The sequence below is a fragment of the Schistocerca americana genome, chromosome 4 (assembly GCF_021461395.2).
Source record: "Schistocerca americana isolate TAMUIC-IGC-003095 chromosome 4, iqSchAmer2.1, whole genome shotgun sequence".
Taxonomy (NCBI): domain Eukaryota; kingdom Metazoa; phylum Arthropoda; class Insecta; order Orthoptera; family Acrididae; genus Schistocerca; species Schistocerca americana.
Genome location: NC_060122.1, coordinates 450,670,820 through 450,697,329, shown reverse-complemented (window position 1 = coordinate 450,697,329; position 26,510 = coordinate 450,670,820). Strand labels below are relative to the sequence as shown.

The following is a 26,510-nucleotide window of genomic DNA, read 5'->3' as shown; positions in this document are numbered from 1 at the left end:
TTCGTGTGTGTGTGTGTGTGTGTGTGTGTGTGTGTGTGTGTGTGAAATATCACAATTTGTGCAACAAACTTTTCCAGCAGACTTTGTTCACATGTGGTCCAGAACTGTACTGATACAGTGCCATGCATTTACATAAAAGACTCTAAAGTGGTAAACAAAATCCATTCCGCAGCAGCCAACTGGCACTATTCTCCGCTGATCTGGGCTAGTACCAGGCTCCATTTGCAATGATACAATTTGTTTCCAAGTTGCCTTGTTAGTTTATCCTTGGATTCCAGATGGGAAAGTTGACATTATGGGGATGAGTGCTGTAAGTGTTTACGCAGAGGTCATAATGCAGAAGCATATCATAGTGCTGTGGGCACTAGGCACTGGCTACAGCCAGTTCTTTGTTACATGCAAAAGTGCAAGACATTCCAGTGACTTTTCTTACTAATACCAGCACATCAGTCTCAGTCATTAACCAGTCTGCTTACTTTAATATGGGCACTCCCTTGCTCAGCAAAGTGCAGTCAAAGTTGTGGGACTGTGGCTGCCATGAGGTATCACCACTTTTAGGTTTGTTCAGCAGATATCACGTATAATTAGGTGACTTGAATGTTGTCATTTTGGGTTGTGACAGATCCACTGATCAAGACCATTCTCTCCTTGGTGTACTCTGCCTTTGGATTTTCATTACTTAATGAAATGTACTTATTCTTGTTGGTACCCTGTGAAGCCATTTGATGTATTTTGTATGTGATATGTGCCATTGTGGGCCACATTTGGGGACAAAGGGTGACTTTCAGGTCCACACTGTCTTAATTCAACAGCAAGTCCACAATTCTGTAAATCTCACCCAATTCCATGGACCATTAAGGATAAAGGTAAGATTGAACTTGATAGGAATATAATAGAGGGAAACATTCCACGTGGGAAAAATATATCTAAAAACAAAGATGATGTGACTTACGAAACAAAAGCACTGGCAGGTTGATAGACACACAAACATACACACAAAATTCAAGCTTTCACAACAAACGGTTGTTTCATCAGGAAAGAGGGAAGGAGAGGGAAAGATGAAAGGATGTGGGTTTTAAGGGAGAGGGTAAGGAGTCATTCCAATCCCGGGAGTGGAAAGACTTACCTTACCTTAGAGTCTGCGTCTGTGTATGTGCGGATGGATATGTGTGTGTGTGTGTGTGTGTGTGTGTGTGTGTGTGTGTGTGCGCGCGAGTGTATACCTGTCCTTTTTTCCCCCTAAGGTAAGTCTTCCTGCTCCCGGGATTGGAATGACTCCTTACCCTCTCCCTTAAAACCCACATCCTTTCGTCTTTCCGTCTCCTTCTCTCTTTCCTGATGAAGCAACTGTTGGTTGCAAAAGCTTGAATTTTGTGTGTATGTTTGTGTGTCTATCAACCTGCCAGCGCTTTCGTTTGGTAAGTCACATCATCTTTGTTTTTAGATATATTGAACTTGATAGATTAGAAACAACAGATTTTGTTCCCTATTTCACAGAGTCAGTGGGCTTCAACATTAATTATGGTTAGGAAGCCTGGGGAATCTCTTTGGTTGTGTAGAGACTTCAAGTAAACCATTAACACAATGTAACAGGTTGCCTTTTGGCATAGCCAGTGCCCTCGCCATATTCCAGAGGTTTCTTGAACGGACTATTGTCAGAATTCTGTGTTATGAAATTTTCTTTAACATTGTTCTGGTCATCAGATGTACAACAAATGAATAACTGTGTAAACTTCACTTGGTTTTTGTGACCCTTGCCCAGAAAAGACTAAAGTATATTTATTCCAAATGCAACTTCTTTCAGCTAGCAGTCACTTATTTAGGTTACATCCTCAGGGCACATAACAACAATAGCCACAGTAATAGAAAATGTCACATACAGGTGTTGGAAACAGTCAAACACATTCTAACATTGCTACCCACTTGTTTAGGTAAAAATTGTTATTCGATTTTGGCAGAAATAATATGTTTTTAATTTGCAGGTGATTTAATTGGAACATAAACCCTATACATGTAATGATTAGGGGAGGATAGGAAAGAAGATTGAGGGGAAAAGTGGAAGTTGAGTTAATAGAGGAGCAGTTTGGCTTTTCAACATGGCCAATGAACACTTCCTGTATGTCTGTCCACAGTAGACAACAAAAATGGCCATGGTGGGAGACTTCGACTAGATTTTCACAACAGAGGATACATCCCACATGCTGGTTACTGACAATGCTCCCCAATTCACAACTACTGATTTCAAAAGATTTTACACCCGTAATGGAATGAAATCTCTTTCCATGTCCCCCTTCCATTCAGCCTCAAACAAGCTGGTAGAACAGTTTGTTGGTACATTAAAAATTCAAGTCTTGAAATCATTAGGGTCTGCTAAATTGGCTTCTACACTAAATGCCTACCTAGATTCTGACAGGTCTATGCCCATCAATGATCAAAGCCTGGCAGAGCTCCTTCATCCTCCTCTGGATTGCCTGTTTTGACATGCAGCATATAAAGTGTATGCACCCACACAGTTCCATGTGGGCTGCACATTTGGGAGGAATCAAGGGTGGATCCAGGGATCTGAGGCAGAACAGCAGGGGTGCCAGGTGGTGTTACTGACCACAATACCTGGGATGCTGTACCAGTAGTGCAACCAACTCTGGTTGAGGCACCCTAGTGAGTGACTTTTCTCTTCAGGGAGTCTACTGTCGCTGCTGACAGAACCATAAGGCAGTACTGACCACTCATGGGTCACAGAATGATGACCACTTGGTCATCCCATATGGCTAACTCTGCCCTCAGCAGCTTCTAGGCCTACCCAGGATGTTCTGCATCCATCATCATCATCACTGGTGGCCGGAGATGTCTCTTTGACCATGACATTTCCAGGATTCCAGCCCCTTCCATCACACTGTCCTGCCCTAACCCATCTGGGAGGTTCTGTCCCTACATGCAAATTTAAGGGAACATTTTGTAACCCTTGAAAATGTGCAAATGGAGCATGTGGATGTATCGGTATGCATAACATTGCCCATGTCCAGTGAGGGCATATTTGGTGGGGAAGCTGCCAACATAACAGGTCAGTCACTTGGAGTTCCTTAGCTAGCTGCTATTATCTGATTGTCTGTATGAAGTGAACATAGCACCACTAGTGTTTATTTGGATTGGATTAGACTTATGTTTAGATACTGACTGCTGTGCTTTCTGATTTACTTCATGCCTGGTGTAATGGGCCAGTTACCTGCACTCCACAGGCTGGTATAACATTTCCATGTAGCCATATAGTGCTTCTATTTGATGCGTGTTGGATTTCCCTCACCATAAGATTTATTCGGAACTGTGCTTAGTACTATAATTGGTATACATATTCACAACAAAGTAGTTGTGGTGGGACTTACATAATTTCAATCAGGAGCTACTACTGTTTGGTTTTGTGGACTGATAGACAATAGAATGTCCAATTTATTTTCAATAAACATTTGTTGTCCCTAAAGCTCACATGTTGAAGAATCTAGAAGTATTCTTCAACCCTCTATGTATCAGTCCATCAATAATCATGAAGACAAAATTAAATTAACTACAGTGTGCACAGAGGCATTTAAGCACTCATTCATCCCACAGTTTATATGTGAATAGAATAAGAAGAAACCTTTACATTTGAAATATCATCTGCCATGCACTTCATAGTGGTTGTTTAGAATCTCGATGTCAATGTAGATATACACTCCTGGAAATGGAAAACAGAACACATTGACACCGGTGTGTCAGACCCACCATACTTGCTCCGGACACTGCGAGAGGGCTGTACAAGCAATGATCACACGCACGGCACAGAGGACACACCAGGAACCGCGGTGCTGGCCGTCGAATGGCGCTAGCTGCGCAGCATTTGTGCACCGCCGCCGTCAGTGTCAGCCAGTTTGCCGTGGCATACGGAGCTCCATCGCAGTCTTTAACACTGGTAGCATACCGCGACAGCGTGGACGTGAACCGTATGTGCAGTTGACGGACTTTGAGCGAGGGCGTATAGTGGGCATGCGGGAGGCCGGGTGGACGTACCGCCGAATTGCTCAACATGTGGGGCGTGAGGTCTCCACAGTACATCAATGTTGTCGCCAGTGGTCGGCGGAAGGTGCACGTGCCCGTCGACCTGGGACCGGACCGCAGCGACGCACGGATGCACGCCAAGACCGTAGGATCCTACGCAGTGCCGTAGGGGACCGCACCGCCACTTCCCAGCAAATTAGGGACACTGTTGCTCCTGGGGTATCGGCGAGGACCATTCGCAACCGTCTCCATGAAGCTGGGCTACGGTCCCGCACACTGTTAGGCCGTCTTCCGCTCACGCCCCAACATCGTGCAGCCCGCCTCCAGTGGTGTCGCAACAGGCGTGAATGGAGGGACGAATGGAGACGTGTCGTCTTCAGCGATGAGAGTCGCTTCTGCCTTGGTGCCAATGATGGTCGTATGCATGTTTGGCGCCGTGCAGGTGAGCGCCACAATCAGGACTGCATACAACCGAGGCACACAGGGCCAACACCTGGCATCATGGTGTGGGGAGCGATCTCCTACACTGGCCGTACACCACTGGTGATCGTCGAGGGGACACTGAATAGTGCACGGTACATCCAAACCGTCATCAAACCCATCGTTCTACCATTCCTAGACCGGCAAGGGAACTTGCTGTTCCAACAGGACAATGCACGTCCGCATGTATCCCGTGCCACCCAACGTGCTCTAGAAGGTGTAAGTCAACTACCCTGGCCAGCAAGATCTCCGGATCTGTCCCCCATTGAGCATGTTTGGGACTGGATGAAGCGTCGTCTCACGCGGTCTGCACGTCCAGCACGAACGCTGGTCCAACTGAGGCGCCAGGTGGAAATGGCATGGCAAGCCGTTCCACAGGACTACATCCAGCATCTCTACGATCGTCTCCATGGGAGAATAGCAGCCTGAATTGCTGCGAAAGGTGGATATACACTGTACTAGTGCCGACATTGTGCATGCTCTGTTGCCTGTGTCTATGTGCCTGTGGTTCTGTCAGTGTGATCATGTGATGTATCTGACCCCAGGAATGTGTCGATAAAGTTTCCCCTTCCTGGGACAATGAATTCACGGTGTTCTTATTTCAATTTCCAGGAGTGTAGGTGTAGAAATATGAAGACAAATAAACAAATAGTAAAGCTGTGAACATGTATTTCCCATCCACCAAAATGTCAAATTGCATTGATATAAACATGGAGAACATTTTATTGGTTCTCAAAGACTTCTGCAAGTTCATTAAAGAAATGGAAATGTAGCAATACACTGTGTGAATAGACATCATCTTGAAAATAGATATATTTTAATGTCTCGTTAAGAAAGACAGATCAGTAGCTTAGAGTGGATAGTAATAGCCTCTTTCATGATCCTCCAAGCCAACCACACCCTGGCCCACACTTATTTCACCTTCAAAGACCAAATTCTGTTAGCAAATCCATGGTACTGCCATGGTTACTTGAGTGGCAGCATCCTATGTCAACTTTTTTATAGGCTATGTGGAAGAATTCTTCCTATGTGTCAAAATGTGAGACCCATTTTGTGGTTCAGATTTATTACTGACATTTTAATTATCTACACTAATGAAAGGGACAACCATTGCTCTTTTTTCCACAACTTCAACATCTACTCTCACATTCCTTTCACCTGGTCCTTCTCAACTCAATGAGACACCTTCCTGGATGCCGATCTCCACCTCTCCACACCTGTTCATATCAAGTGTACCAACCACCAACAGTACCTCCACTTTAACAGTTACCACCCATTCTATGTCATAAGTCTCTTCCTTATCACCTCGAAATATATGAACACCACATCTGCAGTGGAAAGCAGGAGCTGTCCAAGTAAAGTGAAAACTTAACCAGTAACTTCATTGACGGGCAGCATCGTATCCATCTCATCCACAAACAGATCTCCAGTGCTGTCACCTCCTCTGTCACTAGTAAACCTGTTAACCAGCAACCATCTAGCACTCCTCTGATCACCCAGTATCACTTTAGCCCTGAAAATCTCAGTCACTTTTATCACCAGGGCTTCCACCACCTCTTGTTGTGCCCTGAGATGAAGACTACTCTTCTCAAAATCCTATCCAAATCATCCTAAGGAGTGTTCCTGCCATCTAAACCTACATAATATCCTTGTGCATCCCTACTCCAAAGCTGCTTCCATGGGTCACTCCCTTTTGGACGATCCAGGTACAAAACCTGCCCCAAACACCCACTCTTCACATCCCATTGCAGTCCAATCACAGGAATTTCCTACCCTATAAAAGCCAAGACCACATCTGAAAACAGCCACGTTGTACATCAGCTATGCTTTGATTACTGTGTATCATTCTATATGGACATTACAAGTAACGAGCTATCTAGTCACATGCATAGTCACCACCAAACTGTGGCAAACCACACACTGATCATGTAGGTGCATAAAACACTGTCCAGCACAACACAAATGACTTCAACAGCTAATTCACTGTGTGAGCCATTTAGATACTCCCTTTCAGCACTGATCCTCTAAACTACGCAGGTGGGAATTTTTTGGAGGTATGTTGACGACATGTTTGTAGAGTGGCCCCATTGTGAAGACAAGTTAAAAGAATTTTTAGATCATCGGAATTCCATTCACGGACACATTCAGTTCACGGTGGAAAACGAAGAAGATGGATGCCTTCCATGTTTGGATGTCTTGGTAAGGCACAAAGACGATGGCTCTTTTGGGCATGAAGTATATCAACAACTGACCCATACGGATTTATATTTACGTGCAAATAGCTGCCACCATCCTTCACAGACGATGAGTGTGCTCAGAACTCTAGTACACAGAGCACATGTCATTGCTGATGAGAGCAGTCTGGAGTACAAGCTTCTACACCTGAGAAGAGTTTTTGAAGCCAACGGGTACTCTCCACAGCACACGCATAAGGCACTAGAAATGAAACCAACTGAGGGTATAAGAAAAGCAGAAGAAGACAAGGACAGTTTTAAATTGATGACTTTTCTGCCATAAGTGGGAAGCCTATTGTCAAAAATAGGATGGATCGTCAGTAAACATAAAGTGAAAGTGTTTTTTCTCCCTCCACCAAAGACAGCAGCATTACTGGGTTCCATTAAAGATGATTTGGTGCTGTGGAAGCCTGTGGTTTACAAGATCCCCTGTGATTGCAGCTGTTCATACATTGGACAGACCACACATACTGTCCAGGAGAGATGCACAGAGCTCTGCAGGTACACCTGGATCTTACAATCTAATAAATCTGCAGTGGCAGAGCAAAGTATTGACATTGGGCACTCTATGGTGTACGATAACGTCGAAATTTTAGCCTCGACTACATCTTTCTGGGACTCAGTAGTGAAGGAAGCAATTTGAATTTGGATGGAGATGAATTTAATTAATAGAGATAGCGGCTTCAGCATGGACAAATCATGGAATCGCGCCATTTCTTTAATATAATCACAAAGATGTCGCAACAGCGTAGCTCACAGTAATACATCGATATCACTGTGTGTATTGACTGCCCAGCCATAGATCTATTTCCATACATATGCCATACCTCTTTGCCGCCAATTAATGTCTCTGGTGCCTTGTGTTTCTGCGGCCGTATGCACACTGGTGTGGTCCACGGGTTTAAAAGGACAGAGCAAGTGCTGGAGCGTCAGTCACCTTGGCTCACTCTGAATATGGCTGGACAGCATTCAGCCGAGGTATTAGAAGTTGTTGTTGTTGTTGTTGTTGTTGTTGTTGTCTTCAGTCCTGAGACTGGTTTGATGCAGCTCTCCATGCTACTCGATCCTGTGCAAGCTTCTTCATCTCCCAGTACATACTGCAACCTACATCCTTCTGAATCTGCTTAGTGTATTCATCTCTTGGTCTCCCTCTACGATTTTTACCCTCCATGCTGCCCTCCAATGCTAAATTTGTGATCCCTTGATGCCTCAGAACATGTCCTACCAACCGGTCCCTTCTCCTTGTCAAGTTGTGCCACAAACTCCTCTTCTCCCCAGTTCTCTTCAATACCTCCTCATTAGTTATGTGATCTACCCATCTAATCTTCAGCATTCTTCTGTAGTGCCACATTTCAAAAGCTTCTATTCTCTTCTTGTCCAAACTATTTATCATCCACGTTTCACTTCCATACATGGCTACACTCCATACAAATACTTTCAGAAACGACTTCCTGACACTTAAATCTATACTCGATGTTAACAAATTTCTCTTCTTCAGAAACGCTTTCCTTGCCATTGCCAGTCTACACTTTATATCCTCTCTACTTCGACCATCATCAGTTATTTTGCTCCCCAAATAGCAAAACTCCTTTCCTAATCTAATTCCCTCAGCATCACCCGACTTAATTCGACTAAATTCCATTATCCTCGTTTTGCTTTTGTTGATGTTTATCTTATATCCTCCTTTCCAGACACTGTCCATTCTGTTCAACTGCTCTTCCAAGTCCTTTGCTGTCTCTGACAGAATTACAATGTCATCGGCGAACCTCAAAGTTTTTATTGCTTCTCCATGGATTTTAATACCTACTCCGAATTTTTCTTTTGTTTCCTTCACTGCTTGCTCAATATACAGATTGAATAACATCGGGGAGAGGCTACAACCCTGTCTCAATCCCTTCCCAACCGCTGCTTCCCTTTCATGCCCCTCGACTCTTATAACTGCCATCTGGTTTCTGTACAAATTGTAAATAGCCTTTCACTCCCTGTATTTTACCCCTGCCATCTTTAGAATTTGAAAGAGAGTATTCCTGTCAACATTGTCAAAAGCTTTCTCTAAGTCTACAAATGCTAGAAACGTAGGTTTGCCTTTCCTTAATCTATTTTCTAAGATAAGTCGTAGGATCAGTATTGCCTCACGTGTTCCAACATTTCTGCGGAATCCTAACTGATCTTCCCCGAGGATTCATCTGTAAAGAATTCGCATTAGTATTTTGCAACTGTGACTTATTAAACTGATAGTTTGTTAATTTTCACATCTGTCAACACCTGCTTTCTTTGGGATTCGAATTATTATATTTTTCTTGAAGTCTGAGGGTATTTCGCCTGTCTCATACATCTTGCTCACCAGATGGTAGAGTTTTGTAAGGACTGGCTCTCCCAAGGTCGTCAGTAGTTCCAATGGAATGTTGTCTACTCTCGGGGCCTTGTTTCGACTCAACTCTTTCAGTGGCTCTCTTTTCTCCAAAGGTCTCTTTAATTTTCCTGTAGGCAGAATCTATCTTACCCCTAGTGAGATAAGCCTCTACATCCTTACATTTGTCCTCTAGCCATCCCTGCTTAGCCATTTTGCACTTCCTGTCGATCTCATTTTTGAGACGTTTGTATTTCTTTTTGCCTTCTTCATTTACTGTGTTTTTATATTTTCTCCTTTCATCAATTAAATTCAATGTTTCTTCTGTTACCCAAGGATTTCTACTAGCCTTCGTCTTTTTACCTACTTGATCCTCTGCTGCCTTCACTACTTCATCCCTCAAAGCTACCCATTCTTCTTCTACTGTATTTCTTTCCCCCATTCCAGTCAATTGTTCCCTTATGCTCTCCCTCAAACTCTAAACAACCTCTGGTTCATTCAGTTTATCCAGGTCCCATCTCCTTAAATTCCCACCTTTTTGCAATTTCTTCAGTTTTAATCTAAAGCTCATAACCAATAGATTGTGGTCAGAGTCCACATCTGCCCCTGGAAATGTCTTACAATTTAAAACCTGGTCCCTAAATCTCTGTCCTACCATTATATAATCTATCTGATACCTTCTAGTATCTCCAGGATTTTTCCATGTATACAACCTTCTTTTATTATTCTTGAACCAAGTGTTAGCTATGATTAAGTTATGCTCTGTGCAAAATTCTACCAGACGGCTTCCTCTTTCATTTCACTCCCCCAATCTGCATTCATCCACTATGTTTCCTTCTCTCCCTTTTCCTACTCTCAAATTCCAGTCACCCGTGACCATTAAATTTTCGTCTCCCTTCACTACCTGAATAATTTCTTTTATTTCATCATACATTTCATCAATTTCTTCATCATCTGCAGAGCTAGTTGGCATATAAACTTGTACTACTGTAGTAGGCGTGGGCTTCGCGTCTATCTTGGCCACAATAATGCGTTCACTATGCTGTTTATAGTAGCTTACCCGCACTCTTATTTTTTTATTCATTATTAAACCTACTCCTTCATTACCCCTATTTGATTTTGTATTTATAACCCTGTATTTACCTGACCAAAAGTCTTGTTCCTCCTGCCACCGAACTTCACTGATTCCCACTACATCTAACTTTAACCTATCCATTTCCCTTTTTAAATTTTCTAACCTACCTGCCCGATTAAGGGATCTGACATTCCACACTCCAATCCGTAGAACGCCAGTTTTCTTTCTCCTGGTAATGATGTCTTCTTGAATAGTCCCCGCCCGGAGATCCGAATGGGGGACTATTTTACCTCCGGAATATTTTACCCAAGAGGACGCCATCATCATTTAACCATACAGTAAAGCTGCATGCCCTCAGGAAAAATTACGGCTGTAGTTTCCCCTTGCTTTCAGCCGTTCGCAGTACCAGCACAGCAAGGCCGTTTTGGTTAGTGTTACAAGGCCAGATCAGTCAATCATTCAGACTGTTGCCCCTGCAACTACTGAAACGGCTGCTGCCCCTCTTCAGGAACCACACGTTTGTCTGGCCTCTCAAAAGATACCCCTCCGTTGTGGTTGCACCTACGGTACGGCCATCTGTATCGCTGAGGCACACAAGCCTCCCCACCAACGGCAAGGTCCATGGTTCATTAGAAGAAGAAGTTGAATTTATGCACCTGCACACCCGAAATTTTATGGATCAGTCTTTACGCTGCAAAAATATAAATATCTTGTTTTTTTATAACTGTAGTTTACTACAGAGCATCAAGGAGAAGTGTCAAAATAAATCAAATAAATTAAATGTATGTTGAGTACCTAAATTCAGGGAACATTATTGCCACCAGATGTAACTGGCATGGGCAATAACATACTTATGACATTGTGTAGTGTCAGCTATTGAGGATTGTAACAACAGATAGATAGGCCACAGTGCAGAAAATCACTTGCCAGTCAATGCTGGACAGCAATAACAAGAACAAGAACAACAACAACAAAGACAACTGGTGGGTAGTTATACCATCCAGAACCACCTCCTTACTGTGTAATACAGAAGCCATCATCAGGTATGTGTCACTGCTGTCGACGATATATAGAGCACAGAAATTAATATGGGCACAGAAATATGGTCACTGGACTCTCAAAGTGTTGCACAGACATGTTCCAGTTATTAGACTAAATGATTATTTTGTGATTCTCCTAAGTTTTCTACTGTAAAAATAGGAGAGAAAAGTGTAATAATTGATTTGTTTTAATGGCTTGATTGATGTCACAACTCACTGATCCCTGCCAAGCAACTCACTGATCACTGAATTTTTCACCTTCGTAACGTATGTAATTTTCCCTCCAAATCATGTTGGTGTTAGTTGTCTGTGTACATGGATTTAAAATGTGTTTACAGTAATGTTTTATGTTTCTGTGGTATACTTCAGCTTGTTATTTATTTTGTCAACTTCATGCAGCATTAACAAGACAGTATATAGCTTGTGAACCTACACAATTTTAGCTTTTGGAATAAATTGTGGAGTTTCCAAAGAAAGTGAGGTTATGGAGAAGACAAAAGGTGTTTCACTTTGGAAAGGTATGCCTGTGATACCACTTCTTGCTGAAAATCGTTGTACATGGCAATAAATTGCTGACAGAATGAGAATAACACAGAAAACTGTCAGCAGAATCAAACTTTCAGTGTAGAAAGGTGTTGAATATAAGCCAAAGGAATGTAAAATGTTGTATGAAGTCTGACCCCTGAAACATTTCACAAAAAAAAAAAAAAAATCACTGAAATGACTGCTGAGCCAGCTGCAGTATCCACTGTTGTGATGTGTTTATGTGTACAAGGTGTGCCTCATTAATTCATTAATATATCTCTCTCTCTCTCTCTCTCTCTCTCTCTCTCTCTCTCTCTCTGCCCCCCCCCCCCCCCCACACACACACACACAAACTGGTGTGTGTGTGTGGGGAAGGGGGAGGGGGGCAGGGGGGGGAGGACAGGGGGGGGCATCCAAACCACCTTTGGTAGGAAGAGGCAACTGTTCTCCCTGAATTCATTGCTCTCATATGGAGAATGTTAGCATGATATGAAAGGGGACCCCCTAATACATCTACCAAAGACTCTCATTGGTGGATCAAACAGTTGCATCTGTTTGTGCACCTACAGTTCCTTACAGATGACCAGTGCCTTCAGCTAAGCTAAAGCCTCAGTCAGTTACTGCTGAATTGCCTCAGAATAGTTTGAGGAACTCGTTACGGACTCTAGAATGCTTTGTGATCCCTCCACTGAATGTCACTGAGCAAGATGTGTACACCTAGGGCTTTGGCCTAGCTCTTTCCAACCTGTTTAGCGGTTGAGTGCTTACAGGGAACCAATGCTTTTAGTGTCTCATTGAGTCCAGAACTTGACATGTTGGCACCGTAATTAGAATGAAAGTCGGTACTATACACCATTAGGTAGGTGCACAAGACAATTTTTCATGAGTATAAGTTTTCGCTTCATAATTTTCCGATCACCATAAACAACAGAACATAATTTTCTCATTGGTTAAGTGAAGTGACACTGAACATGAACATGTTTTCCTCATTTGATTATAGTGCCACAGATAGCAAGAAATACTGAAGCACAGATATCTGAGTGTTCCTTTACTTGGTGACATGTCACTTTCCCTAAGGTATTTGACAGCTCTCCGACAGCAACCCTGTTCTTCTTTGTCATGGATTAATCAATATTCATTCCATGCTGCTATAGCCCATGAATATTTTCATCTTTGAAATTCCGCACAAAAGATAGGAAGTCGTAAAAGCAATTTCTTCATTTTTCAGGTAACTAACATTTACTCAGTAACTGTCTAAACAACTGTAGACTCATCACTATGTCTGGCTATTTTGTGACTCACACTACTAAATTTTCTTCATGTTTTGTGTGTACCATGACATTCACAATATGGCAAACACGATATATGTTACGGAAATTTAATACAGCAGATATCTTGGTGTAGTCAGTATGGCACTCATGCCCCTACGCCTCCAATTAGGAATTCAACATTTAAGCACAAATGTCACCTTCTGAATAAAGTTTCGTTAAGACTTAATGATTATAAATAAACTGATTATTATAACAGGAACCACAAGAAGATCTGTAAGTGTACTAACATTGTCCATCACAAGATCCTTTATGAGAATAGCAAATTTTTTTTCTTTCTAACCACTGTCAGTTCTGATAAGAGGTTCATCATCTGGCACTGACACACACACAATTAAACAATTTCATTTTATTTTCTTTGAAGGAGAATCTACTACAAAACATTTTACCATTTTAATTATTTTACAAATGAAAACTCACAAAACCATGTAATATTTATATAGCACTCAAATGCAAAGTTTTTGTTACAGTTAGTAATAATGCCAGACTTGACAATACAATATCCTGTTCTTCTGACATACACGGTGCCCAGAAAGTTGCAGTTTGTCATATGCATGTAAATTCCATGCTTGTAATTTATAAAACAAGAACTGAGTGTGGTAACTTATTTTTCCTCCGAAGAAAACATATTATGTTAAGAGTGAGTCACTGTGACAGTGCCTCATACAGAATTAGTTTCATTGTGTTTTCAGTTACTTCATTGTCAAGAACAGTTAGCTACCTACTGAAACCACACAAGACAGTCAAGTAGCAAAACCAGTTATCAGTACTGGGAAGACAACACGAGGTCAACTGTACATTCATGAAATTGAAACTAAATGTTATGGAAATAATAGCCTCATAAAAGGGTATAAAAAACTGGAGTACAATCACATAAGTATCAGAAACATTGAAATAATGTGCTGGTGTAGGGCTATGGGATGGAAGCAGTGGCACTGGTGCTGTTTGCATCTCGATTCTAGAACTTTTAAAATAGATTATTATGTATTCATAGCAAAAATGACTGTGAAACCAAACAGGAAAAGTTAACATAAGTGTGGTATCATATTAAATTCTGGTACACAGACTTGTGTGGTAAGCAGCTATAGTAAAACATAGATTACATGTTAAGATATTTCTTTTTTCAACCTGAATATTCACATTTGCAGTAAACTATCAATCTTTTGTAATTTATTTCAGCTGCCAAATCACGTAACTTACCAACAGTTTGTGCCCAGTTAATTAGGGATCCTGTGTCATTTGAAGCCCCCTCTACTATGTATGTAATTTCATCATCCAGTTTCCAGCCAATAAGTGGATATAATCCTGGAATAAATAAATGTTATTTTCATTCATAGAGTGTTTCTCTTGACATTTAGATTCCACATTTATATTACACAACTACTAGTTATGTGCAAATCTGAGAAAATCTTATACAACTACAATTCTCTTTAGTGCAATGCAACTGCATCAGACATGATTTGCAAAAATGAAGCCAGTCAACTGAAATTAATAATAATTTACAAGAAAAATGATTACCATAAACAATATTCAGAATGGCTTATGGGTGATGTAATTGTAATTTTTACAGTGAACAAAGCAAATTAGAACACTATGCTGGATTTTATATTTTATCTCTAGTTGGACATTTCCCAAGTGTCTAAGCCTGTGAGAGATATCAGTGGATAATTCAAGCCGATCACAGTAAATAGTCTCAAAGTGAATGGGATGTTTGTTTTCAGCATTTTTTGTGACTTGTGGTCCCATCATTTCTTTCCCGTCAACAGATAGTAATTTTGGAATGAATTCTAGTGGATAATTTTTGCCACAGCATTGTATGTCTGTTTGTAATCAGTCTGAGCAATCTTTTTGCAGCAGCTCAAGATTTGGTCAATGGTTTCCTCAGCTTCTTTGCATAGTTTGCATTTTGAGTCTTCTGACGATTTCTAGGTTGGTTCTAATGGCATTAGCTTGAAGACTTTTTATGGTGCCGCAAAAATCAGTCACTCAGTTAAGTTCTTTAGGATTCCATTGCTCAGCCAAGACTAGGTCTTTCTCTTATCTATTTTGCTTTAAATCTTCTCCACAAACTGCCCATGTAATGCTTTATTGGATGAACTGTCAATTATACTGCAGTTGTAACATAACAGGCTAAGATTTTTTACAGGAGTAGATGATACACAATTTCTAGTTAAATACTTGATGCATTGCATATTTTATTATGTTATCACATATTTACATATGTGTTTATTGCTTTCACATTTATTATTCATTATCTAACACTATTTGGAATAACTGTATGTCCTATAAAAACAGTTTCATTTGCAAGATTATGATAATTTGGAACACATTCTCATTCTGTTCAAACAATAATTTTTAATTCAGGAAGATAATAATTCACTCACATTAGATACTTTTGTATGAAGTACACAAAATTAATTAACAGAAAGCTCTAGACTCTGAATGCACTCTTTCCTGACCACATTTGTTTCAATGCCCACACTTGATGTTTTTAAGCTGCAAAATGCATACATAGCTTATCTATACACAAGCCTCTGGCTGCTGGCACATCATAGTTTGCCCATTTGATATTTCATGCCTTCACTTTCTGAGATTTTGCCCTTCTTTAGCATCAGTGTAGTACACTTGTCTAAGCAGAATTCCATGTGAATGTCACTGCTGAAGACTCAACCTGCAATCATTAGAGCGGATTTCAATTTCTGGTTTTCCATAGAGCTTTAAGAAATCCCTGTAGACCAGATGTGTTATTTTCTGAAAATTTCTCACTTTTCAATAGCACAGGTTTGTTTTCTGTAAGATGGTTGACAGTGCGATTGAGGTGATGATGGACAGCAGTGGGGACAAGTGCCCCCCGGAAAATATATCTCTTGGTGTCAACTAGTCCGTAACATTCATTTCCAACATCACTATCCTGTAATTTTCATTGCTGATGAATAGTGATGCTTCCTGATGCTCCATCACATTTTCTATGAATCTGCTAATGTTTTTCCTGGTTTCCAGGCACTTTATGGTTCAACTGCATGCAGTGAGTCAAAGGCCTTTTTTTTCAGTCAATCCAAGTCATGTGCAGATTTGTTTCCCCAAATTTGCAGATATCCACATAATTTTGTCAATCATGAGCTGATCTTTCGTGCCCCAGATTCTTCACTTATTACCTTTTTGTTCTGCTGGTATGAGGATGTTTTCTTCCCGAAAGTCCTGAATTTTGCTGGCTATAATGCCTATCAGCAACTTGAAAATGATTGGCAGTCATAATACTGAACTGCAATTTATAGATATTGCCCCTTTAGCTGTGCCCTTCTAAATGAAATACTTTTTCCAGTTGTTTGCCATCCACTGATGTTTCCCACCTGTAGCATTGTATTAAAGTGTTGACCTGTTTTCATATGCTGATTGGTCACTTGTTTGAGCTAGAAGTCGTGCAGTTATTTGTTGCAAAGACATGTCTCATTCTTGACTTTCTTCACTCATTTCAGATATGATCTCCAGCTGTTGCATTCCATTCTTAGAAAAGTTCTTCTCAGATTCCCTTATCCACCAAGCAGTTTTGTTGTACTCTTTTTCAATTTCCCAAAGACCTTTCCAGAACTGAGTTGTTGCCTCTTCCTTTTGTCTTTCATCTGTTGAGTCTGCTGATTCATGCTTCGGTGGAAATGCATCTGACTGGATTGGAAAAGATTATTTTGCCTGTACTGAATGATAGTGGCCTTTTAACATTCGATTTTTCTGAATGTTGTAGTTACTTATTGCTTCACTTGCACAATATTTCAGCATACTACTATGTTACCAGCATCAGTGCTCTGACGAACTGATTACCTATGACCTGATGCAGGGCTTATATCTCCTATCCCCTTCATCTGACCTGGCATTCTGCACCTGGTCCATGTCCAGAAGCGGGCATTCGTCCATCACCCCGCCCCCCCTCCTTCCTCCTCCCTCCATCAAGTCCCCTCTGTCCGAAATTCGCCCTCAGGGATGTCTGCTGAGAGCATCTCCACTGCTGCTCTGCCTTCCCCACCAAGTCAGTTCACTGTGGGACACCGCTCTCCTCTTATCACTCAAGACCCAATGTGGGTCCCCAGGCATTACTAAGGACATAATTACTATTGCAATTCATCAGCAGTTTCCTTATTTGAATCTCAATGGATTCTTTAATGACACATTCCAGCAGTTTGATGTCTGTGTCAGAGTCTTCAGAGTCTTAGCATGGTCCTAATCCATTTTGTATAATTTTGATAGGCAATGTTCTGTGACTGCCAACTTGTTAGGCTGTTGAAGTCTGGTGTGCTGTTGGTATTCTCAGCAATGATCTTTGACAGCACACACCGTTTGATCTATACAAGTCAGGCCACATTTGCAGGCGATCTGATAGACCCCAGATTCCCGTAGTCTGAGGTTGTACTTAATACTACTAAGCAGTGCTTGTGTTTCACTTGGTGAGTGGAAGACAGTCTTCACTTGATGTTTTCGAAGTATTTGTGCAGCCTTTCTGTATAATGTGCCACAAAATGGATTAAATGCAATGGGCATTGCAGGAACACCGTCCTCAGATTTTCAAGTTCTTGGTTGAGGCTCTCAGTGCTGGAGAGGATGTGACTTCTATGTACCAATGTTTTCAGCATTTCATTCCTCTGCACCAGGTGGTGACAGCTGTCTGGATGCAAATACAGGCTTGTGTGTGTCACGTCTTCTTATGCTACATGCTATGGCCCAATGTGCCATCTGCTCCTCTTTTTTACCAGGACATCCAGAAATGGGAAAACTTCTTTCATTTCAACTTCCATGGTAAAATTGATGTTCTGATGTATGGAATTCAGATGTATGAGGAAATTATTTTTCTTGCCTCTTCTATGTGGCCTTATGATGACAGTGTCCTCCACTAATTTGAGGGCTTCCTCATTAATGTTCCACTGGTGAAAGTGGCATCCCATGGCTACTCCCTCTGTCTGATCCCAGCAACCACTGTTAATGTCAAGACATGCCTATAAAGGTCTGTCAAATTTCTGGCCAATCAGTTCCAAAGATTTGTATACAGGTACTCTGGTGAAAACAGAGACAGTGGCAAAGCTCACAAGGATGTCACAATCACTAAGCCTAAGGTAAACTTCAGGAGGATGTGACCATTGCATTTATTCTATTTTGTGGTGCATTATCTATAAAGATTGAATTCATAAAGCCGGCCGGTGTGGCCATGCGGTTCTAGGCGCTTCAGTCGTGAACCGCGTGACTGCTATGGTCGCAGGTTCGAATCCTGACTCGGGCATGGATGTAGGTGATGTCCTTAGGTTAGTTAGGTTTTAAGTAGTTCTAAGTTCTAGGGGACTGATGACCAAAGATGTTAAGTCCCATAGTGCTCAGAGCCATTTGAATTCATAAACATCAAGTGAAGATTATCTTACACCCACTAGCTAAAATACAGGCACTGCTTGGTACTGTCAAGAACAACTTTGGAGTATGGAAATCCAGGATCTATCAGATCCCCTGCCAATGTGGCATGACCTACACAGGTCAAATGTGCTTAGTGTCTATGATCATTGCTGAGAACATCAACAGCACACCAGACTGCAGTAGCCTAAAAAGTCGGGAGTCATGGAACATTGCCTTTTGGAATTAGACAGAATGGAGTAAAACCATATTAGGGTTCTGACACAGATGTCTTACTTTTGTGACTGTGTCATTAAAGAATCTATTTAGATTTGTGCAACAGAACCATTGATAAATTGTGACAGTGACTACATTCTTAGTGAGGCCTAGGAATCTACAGGGAGTCTGATAAGAAGAGCAAGGTGATGCCTGACAATGCATTGGCTCTGGGGGGCAGGCAGAGCAACAGTGGAGGTGCCACCAGCATGCGTCCCTGGGCACAAACCTCAGACAGAGTGACTTGGTACTGGGAGGAGAGAGGGAGGAGATGCTGGACGAACCCCCACACCAGGACACGGACTGCATGCAGAACACCAGTTAGGAACAAGGAGGGAAGAGCTATAAGCTTTATACTAGCTCCTAGTCAATCAGTTCACCAGTGCACAGGTTGATGGCAATGTCGTCAGTTGCTGAAATGCTGTGCTCAGTGGACAGTGATAAGGAGCTGTTCACTCATGAACTTTTTCATCAGAAATTATACTGGGAGCAGTTGAAGAATCACGTTACTCAAGAGTAGTCTCACACGTAAGTAGAAATAACTTGCCTAGTACATCACAGTCTGGATTCCACCAAGGGTTGCACAACTGAGAATGTTTTCATACATTCAATCACCAAATATTACAAGCATTACATAATAAAATATTACCAGCTGACATTTTTTGTGATCTCTCTAAGATGCTGCACTGTGTAGATGTTACAATCCCAGAGAAACTTATGTTTTTATAGAATTGATGGCTTTACTCACAACTGGGTTGAATCATACATAATTAACAGAATGCAAAAAGTTGTTCTGAATAATCTGAATAATGTTGGAATGAGAGAAAATTTTTGTGACTGGGGGAAAAAAATCACAAAAATAGCCCACAGGCTTCAATTCTGGCTCCACTCCCCCACAAGCTCATCATCCTTCTCCCTCTTCTCTCCTGCTCTTCTTCTGAGATCTTCCTTCAGTATCCTCTTTTGTCTGCTACACTGGTGACATACTATCCTTTCCGTACATCCTTCTATGTCTTCAGTCCCTGGCATAGCGGTCAGTTTCTACTTGTTTCTCCTATTCTCCTTCCCTTCCACTTTGATCCCCAATTCCAAACAATCCTCCTTAAGTTCAGCAACTCATTTGGTTTCGGTTTTTTTCTCGTCCTCCCTATTTTCTCCCATACCCTTTTCTTCATTCTATCCATGTTCATACTGATTACATGTCTGGCAAATTGTGTCCTTTTCCATCTGATTTCTCCTAATATTGTCCTAAAGCTTCAGTACTGCTCCTTCCTAGTTCTTTGCATCTCTCTCTCACCAACTATTTTAGTGCCTAGTCACCTATTTTAGTGCCTAGTAGTATCCTCAGTATTTTTCTCTCGTTTTCCTACTTGTTCTGCAGCATTCCTCCTTAGTATTATCTTCTCAGCTGCATACAGTACCACATTCCTCACCATTGGCTTGCAGTATCTTCTCTTTGCATCTGTGGATATAGTCTCTTTACAGTACATATTTCTGATCATACAGAAGCCTGACATCATCTTCTTCACTCTCTCTATTATTCCCTCATTTTTCTTGTTTCTTACTTTTATATATTTTCCCAGATATTTAAATTTGTCCACCTTTTGCATGGTACCTTCCGGTGTTTTCCAATCTCCAGTGGTATTCAATGCCTTTGTCTTGTTCTAGGCAATCCCCAGCCCCAACCTTTTGGCTGTCTGACATAGTTTGTTAGCTCTATCTCTGCATCTTTTTCTGTCTCACTTAATACTGCTATGTTATCTGTAAAGGCTAGGCAATCCTCTTGGGCCCAATTATCCTTCTTGCATGTCTTTGGTATATCCATTTTCTCATTTACTGCTCTCCACATTGTCTGATCACTTCATCTATGCTATGGTGAACAAAACTGACAACACTCCATCTCTGTGTGTGACACTGACTTTTATCTAAAACTCTTCCACGAGTGCTCCTCTGAATCTCACCCATGCCTTTGTGTCTGTCAGAATTTCCATTATTATTCCTCATGTAATACCACCTAGTCCTTTGTTCTTTAGGATCCTTCTAAGAGTATGTTTATCGAGTTACTATTGTTTGTGTTTTAAGGCCCTATGTTCTATCAGTTGTTTCAGGTTAAATATCTGTTCTATGCATTCTCTTTCCTTCCTACAGCCTGCTTGATCATCTCCAAATGCACTTTCTATGTGTTGTTTTAATCTCGTCAGGAGAACTTTCAACAGTATCTTGCAGCCAACCTCTAGTAGTGATATTCTTCTTTAATTTTTTGCTTCCCTTTTGACCCCCTTTTCATGTTTTGGTGCTATAATCAAATCCTCCCATCCTTCTGGTAACTTCTTTGTCTCTAAATCTAGCAGAAAACCTCGGTCATGCTGTCTACTGTCTTGACGCATCCCAACTCTATCATCTTATCTGATACTCCATCTTCTTCAGTTGTCTTACTATTTGGTAAATCACCTACAGCCTGTTCAGCCACATTCCTGATTGGAAGGCATGCCTCTACCCCCCCTTCCCCCTTCCTCTCCTATTCTGTGCCCGTTACCAATTCCAGCTCATCTTCAGGTGGTTTGCAGTTCAGCAGGTTGATTAAGTACAATGCAATTATCCTATAGTTCTCCTTCGTACTAATGGCCAGACCTCCTTTAATATCTTCTACAAACATTTCTCTACCCCTGAAGCCGATCAAAATCTCTTAGAATTTCCTGATATTGTCCCTACTGTTGAGTTTCCTAAACTTGTTCTAAATTTCGTCCTGTTCCATCTTCATCCCCTGTCTTCTGGTCCACCTTACCTGTTCTGGCCGCTTCCTTCCTTACTCTGAAGAAAATCTCCCATTCTTCTGGGTTGTTCTTTCTGCTCGCTCCCATCTTTCCTGTTCTTCTCTACTGCTTCCCCACCATCTTTGTTCCATGTACCAGTGCTTTTTTTTCTTTTCTTCTTTCACTCATAGTTCAGCCTGCTTGCCATGTTCAGCTTCATGATTTCCCTTTCATGTATGTTCCACTTCTCCCTTGTATGTGTCTCAACTGAGTCTTAATTTATATCTGTCTATCGTAATGCTTCTTATTATCTGATAGGACAGATAAAAAGTCTACTCACCAAGCAGCAGCAGAACACACACACATAAGTAGGCTATAATTAGGCAAGCTTTCAGAGACAGTGGCTCCTTCTTCAGGCAGAACAGTTGAAGGGGAAGGAAGAAGGGTGAAGGAAAAGGACTGGAGAGGTCTAGGACAAGGGGTAGATTTCAGAAAAGTCACCCAGAACCACATGTCAGAGGAGGCTTACTAGATGGGATGTCTTTCATTCTCATCCTGTCCAGTAAAGTCTCCCCTGACGTGTGGTTCTGGGTGACTTTTCTGAAATCTACCACTTTTCCAGGATCTCTCCTGTCCTTTTCCATCACCCCTCTTCTTTCCCTTTCAACTCTTCTGCCTGAAGAAGGAGCCACTGGCTCCAAAAGCTTGCATAATTATAAACATTTTTTATGTGTGTGTTCTGCCACTGCTTGGTGACTAGATTTTTTTATCCATCCAGTTATATTACACAGTCAAAAATGGATATTTTCATTGTTTAATGTTTCTTATTGCCTTATTCATATGCACCTATGGCTCTCCTCCTTTGTTTGGAATCCGATGCCACTTGACTTTTGTAAGATAGTGATCCGAGTTTTGTGCTCTTCCTAGCCTTGATGTTCATTATCTCTCCAGTGTTTGTCCCACTGGCTGCTACAGGATCAGTCTGTAATTCCCCGAGGTGGGTGCATGAGATTGTTCATGTCTTTCTCTTACCCACTTTGGCCCTGAAGTGTGTTGTCATCAATCTCATTTTGTGTCCTCAACGAAGTTCAGTTAATCTTTCCTCATTTTTATTTGTCCTCTGGTGTGCTGAATATTCGCCTACTATTCCCTTACATTCCCCTCCGGTCTGTACATTACAGTAGTGGAAATCAGTATAAAGGCAGGGTTTCTACAACAGTAATAGTACAATGTCTGTAGCATACTGTATTGAATTTGACATGAAAGGAGTTGATACATGTAAGACATAAACAATTATCACGAAATTACATAGTTTCTTTCATGACATGAGTACCAAAATAAGGTGTTTGTATTTCATGGTTAGAAACTGTCCTGTTGTGTTATTGCATTGTTGGTACTTTGTCCGATTTCCATTCCTCGCAATTGCCTCAAAAATTCTCTTCTGCGTCAATTTTGTTAGGTTTTGTAGTTCTTACAGTGAAACTGTTGCCCCCTCTTCTCGTATCGCACTTTTCAGCTCACGTACGACCTCAGATTGCCTTCTATTATGATAAACATGCCTTGCAAGTATTCCCCAAAGGTTTTCCATGAGGTTCATATCTGGACTACATGCAGGCCAGGGCAAGACAGATATCTTTATCTTCAAATGATTTTTTGGTTGCAGCAGGAACATGCACAAATGTATTATCTTGTTGGAACATTAGACTTCTGTTCCCTAGGTCCTCATACATTCTAATCAGTTATGTCCCTAGCATCTCAGTGTGCATGTTAGAGTTCATTGTAGTGTTCAGTCAACAAATGCACGATTTTCCTTTAGTGCAGAAGGCTGCCCAAATCATAACACTTCCACCACCAAAATTTTTGCTCATTCTTACCTGTGCTCTGTTCTCAGATCATGCCAATAGTACTGAAATTCATCAAGCCCATATAAATTAAACTACTTCTCTTCAGTGAAAATCACTCTATCCAATTGTACGCCCAATCTACTGAAATTATCAATCGCTGTGCTTGAACAGTTCAACTTCTTGGTTATTTGATGGTTAGAGAGGCCCATTTCCATGTACACACTGATTCTTGCTTTTTCATCTCGTAATCACTGTTTTACATGTGGCATTCTACAGTCCTGGTTTATGCACACAACACGCACTGTCACTAATGGTGTCTGTTTCCTTTCTGCAGTAGAGGCACATGTGCACACACTAACAACACAAAGAGCCAACTGCCTTTATAATGAGTTTCACCCTCTACTACCTGAATTGCTGGTATACTGTACTACTGACATTAAATGCAATACCATTTGACTGTGTTTGTCAGTATACTGGATTTGATACTATTACATGTAAACTGTGTACAACTGTTCGAGCTGACAATGTTAATTTTCCTACAAATATCCATGCCTTTATACTGATTTCCACTACTCTATAATTGCCTATGATTATCTTCATTTGTCTGTGAGGTGTGCTTTTCAGTACAGTCCTATTCCCTATATATGTGAGTGAGCTTCCATATAATATTCATCAAGCAGAGTTGGCACTTTCTGCAGACAACATTAGTGTTATAATAAATCTTATTAGAGGGAAAGCAACAGATGGAATTGTTAATGATGTTTGATAAATTATTAATTAGTTCTCCAAAAACAGACATGCCTGAAATTTTGAGAAAACACACAAAACTACATCCAGTTATGCACAACAAACAGAGTCATACCAACAATTCATGCAGCACATGAACAGGAGTTAGCAAGCAGTGTAGAATGTTCCAAATTTCTGGGTGTACATATAGATGAAAACTTGAACTGAGAGAAGCATATTACTGCACTGCTCAAACAATTATGTTCAGCTACTTTTACTCTTCATACAATTGCTAGTCTTGGAAACAAACAAATCAACCTCCTAAAATATTTTGCATATTTCCTCTCAATTACAGCTCATGGAATAATTTTCTGGGATTACTCATCACTTGGATACAAAGCACTGAGTGCTCAAAAGTAAGCAGTATGTGACATTCACTCGCAATCATTTTGTATGTATCTCTTCATGTAGTTAGGCATTTTAACTGCTCTTTTGCAATACATGCAGGATGTAAAAAGACTATGCATATAAAAGTTTAGAGTATTTATAGGAGGATAAAAAGAAACAAATTCTTGTGTGACAAAAATGTTACATGTGCACTGTTTCCCCACTAGAGTCCATGAAGGTTTTGATAATAGCGATGTTCAGAAATGCTGTTGAAACTGCCACGTGATGGAAACTGTTTTAGGGATGAAACTTCCTGGCAGATTAAAACTGTGTGCCCGACCGAGACTCGAACTCGGGACCTTTGCCTTTCGCGGGCAAGTGCTCTACCAACTGAGCTACCGAAGCACGACTCACGCCCGGTACTCACAGCTTTACTTCTGCCAGTACCTCGTCTCCTACGTTCCAAACTTTACAGAAGCTCTCCTGCGAAACTTGCAGAACTAGCACTCCTGAAAGAAAGGATATTGCGGAGACATGGCTTAGCCACAGCACTTGCCCGCGAAAGGCAAAGGTCCCGAGTTCGAGTCTCGGTCGGGCACACAGTTTTAATCTGCCAGGAAGTTTCATATCAGCGCACACTCCGCTGCAGAGTGAAAATCTCATTCTGTTTTAGGGATGTTGGTGGAGATGTTGTCTGTTTACATTAATGCACAACTGACACCTGGGCGCTGATCATTTTGTAACATGCTCAAAACAACCAAGTATTTCACGAATAATGACTGCACTTTCAGCCAAAGAGGCAACCAGCTCTTCTCTCTTGGTATCTTGTACACCAAGTGCTTCATCTCCCCACAACAAAAGAAGTCCATAGGTCAGCAACCTCTCTAAAACAATATTCATCACATGGCAATTTGAACACTGTCTCTGAACATCACTAGCATCAAAACCTCCATGAACACCTAACAGGGAAACTGTGCACCTGTGACATTTTCATCACTCAAGAAAAGTATTTATTTTTCTCTCCTCTAAATACACCATAATTTTGTGTACATATAGTTTTTTACACATTATATATTTACTAACAAAATTCATTTTAGTAATCAATCACACTTTGACAAGTTACACACTACCTAGCTGTCAGAACTTTCAGATGGACGTACACAAAGATTGAGGGGTAGGTGTAAAAGAAAGTAGGTCAGAGATGAGACACTGGTAAGCAATATGTCAGCTTCGGTGCCGAGATGATAAGGACACAGTGAGGAGTAAAGATACACCAGGGACAAGAGAGATGAACAGTGCTACTAAGAACTGGGAAATGGAACAAAAATCATAATAAATGCAGTATAAAGGATGTCCAAGGATGAATATCAATATTCATGGATGTAACAGGAATGACCATGTGAAGCAAAAATGTATAGTAAACATGGGTTCTAAAATGCATACCTTAACACCTACGAGCATTACTTCATCACTGATATTGTGAAACAATGCACTTCTACTGCAAGCTCTTTGCTTTCCATATTTTGAGAGATGGCAGTGTGGAACAAAACAAAAAATATAGTTCACTAAATATCGGCTCTAAATAGAATACCTCAAGAGCTTCTTCTGTGGAGGAAGTGCTCATAACTCTTAAGGTATGCATTTTAGAGCCCATGTTTAATGCACAATTTTTTTCTTATTTTGATCCATACATCCTTCTCCCAAAATATGAAAAGCAGAGTGATTGAAGACGAAGAAGTGGTCATAGTACTTAATGCGTTTTAGAGTCCATGTTTAATAGACGTTATGCTTTGAAAGATCATTCGTGCCATGTTGCTGAAGGTTGACCATTCCTCCTAGAACACCCTGTATGTGTATATATATAGTAAAAAGTATAAATAAGTAAGAGAGGAGGGATATGATAATGGAGATCAAGCACAGGAGTCACTGGATGGAATGATGTGACATTTGTATGTGTGTATCAACAGTACTACAGATTTCACCTCCTGAGGGTATGAACTGGATAGTAATTCTATCTCATAATTTATGTCTGTTTCATTGAATTCTCCTTTCATAGAATTACATGAAAATCTTCTGCACAAATTGGATGAAAAGATGTG

General features: G+C 41.0%; 1 protein-coding gene across 1 annotated transcript in view; it reads right to left on the bottom strand.

Annotated features, from left to right (window-relative positions):
- Nucleotides 1-26,510, bottom strand: part of LOC124612299 (putative glycerol kinase 5) — a 394,929-nt gene that overhangs the window by 57,922 nt on the left and 310,497 nt on the right. Inside the window, exon 7 of the mRNA XM_047140412.1 lies at nt 14,262-14,366. Coding sequence (XP_046996368.1) covers nt 14,262-14,366 — 105 coding nt within the window. The remainder of the gene's footprint in view (nt 1-14,261; nt 14,367-26,510) is intronic.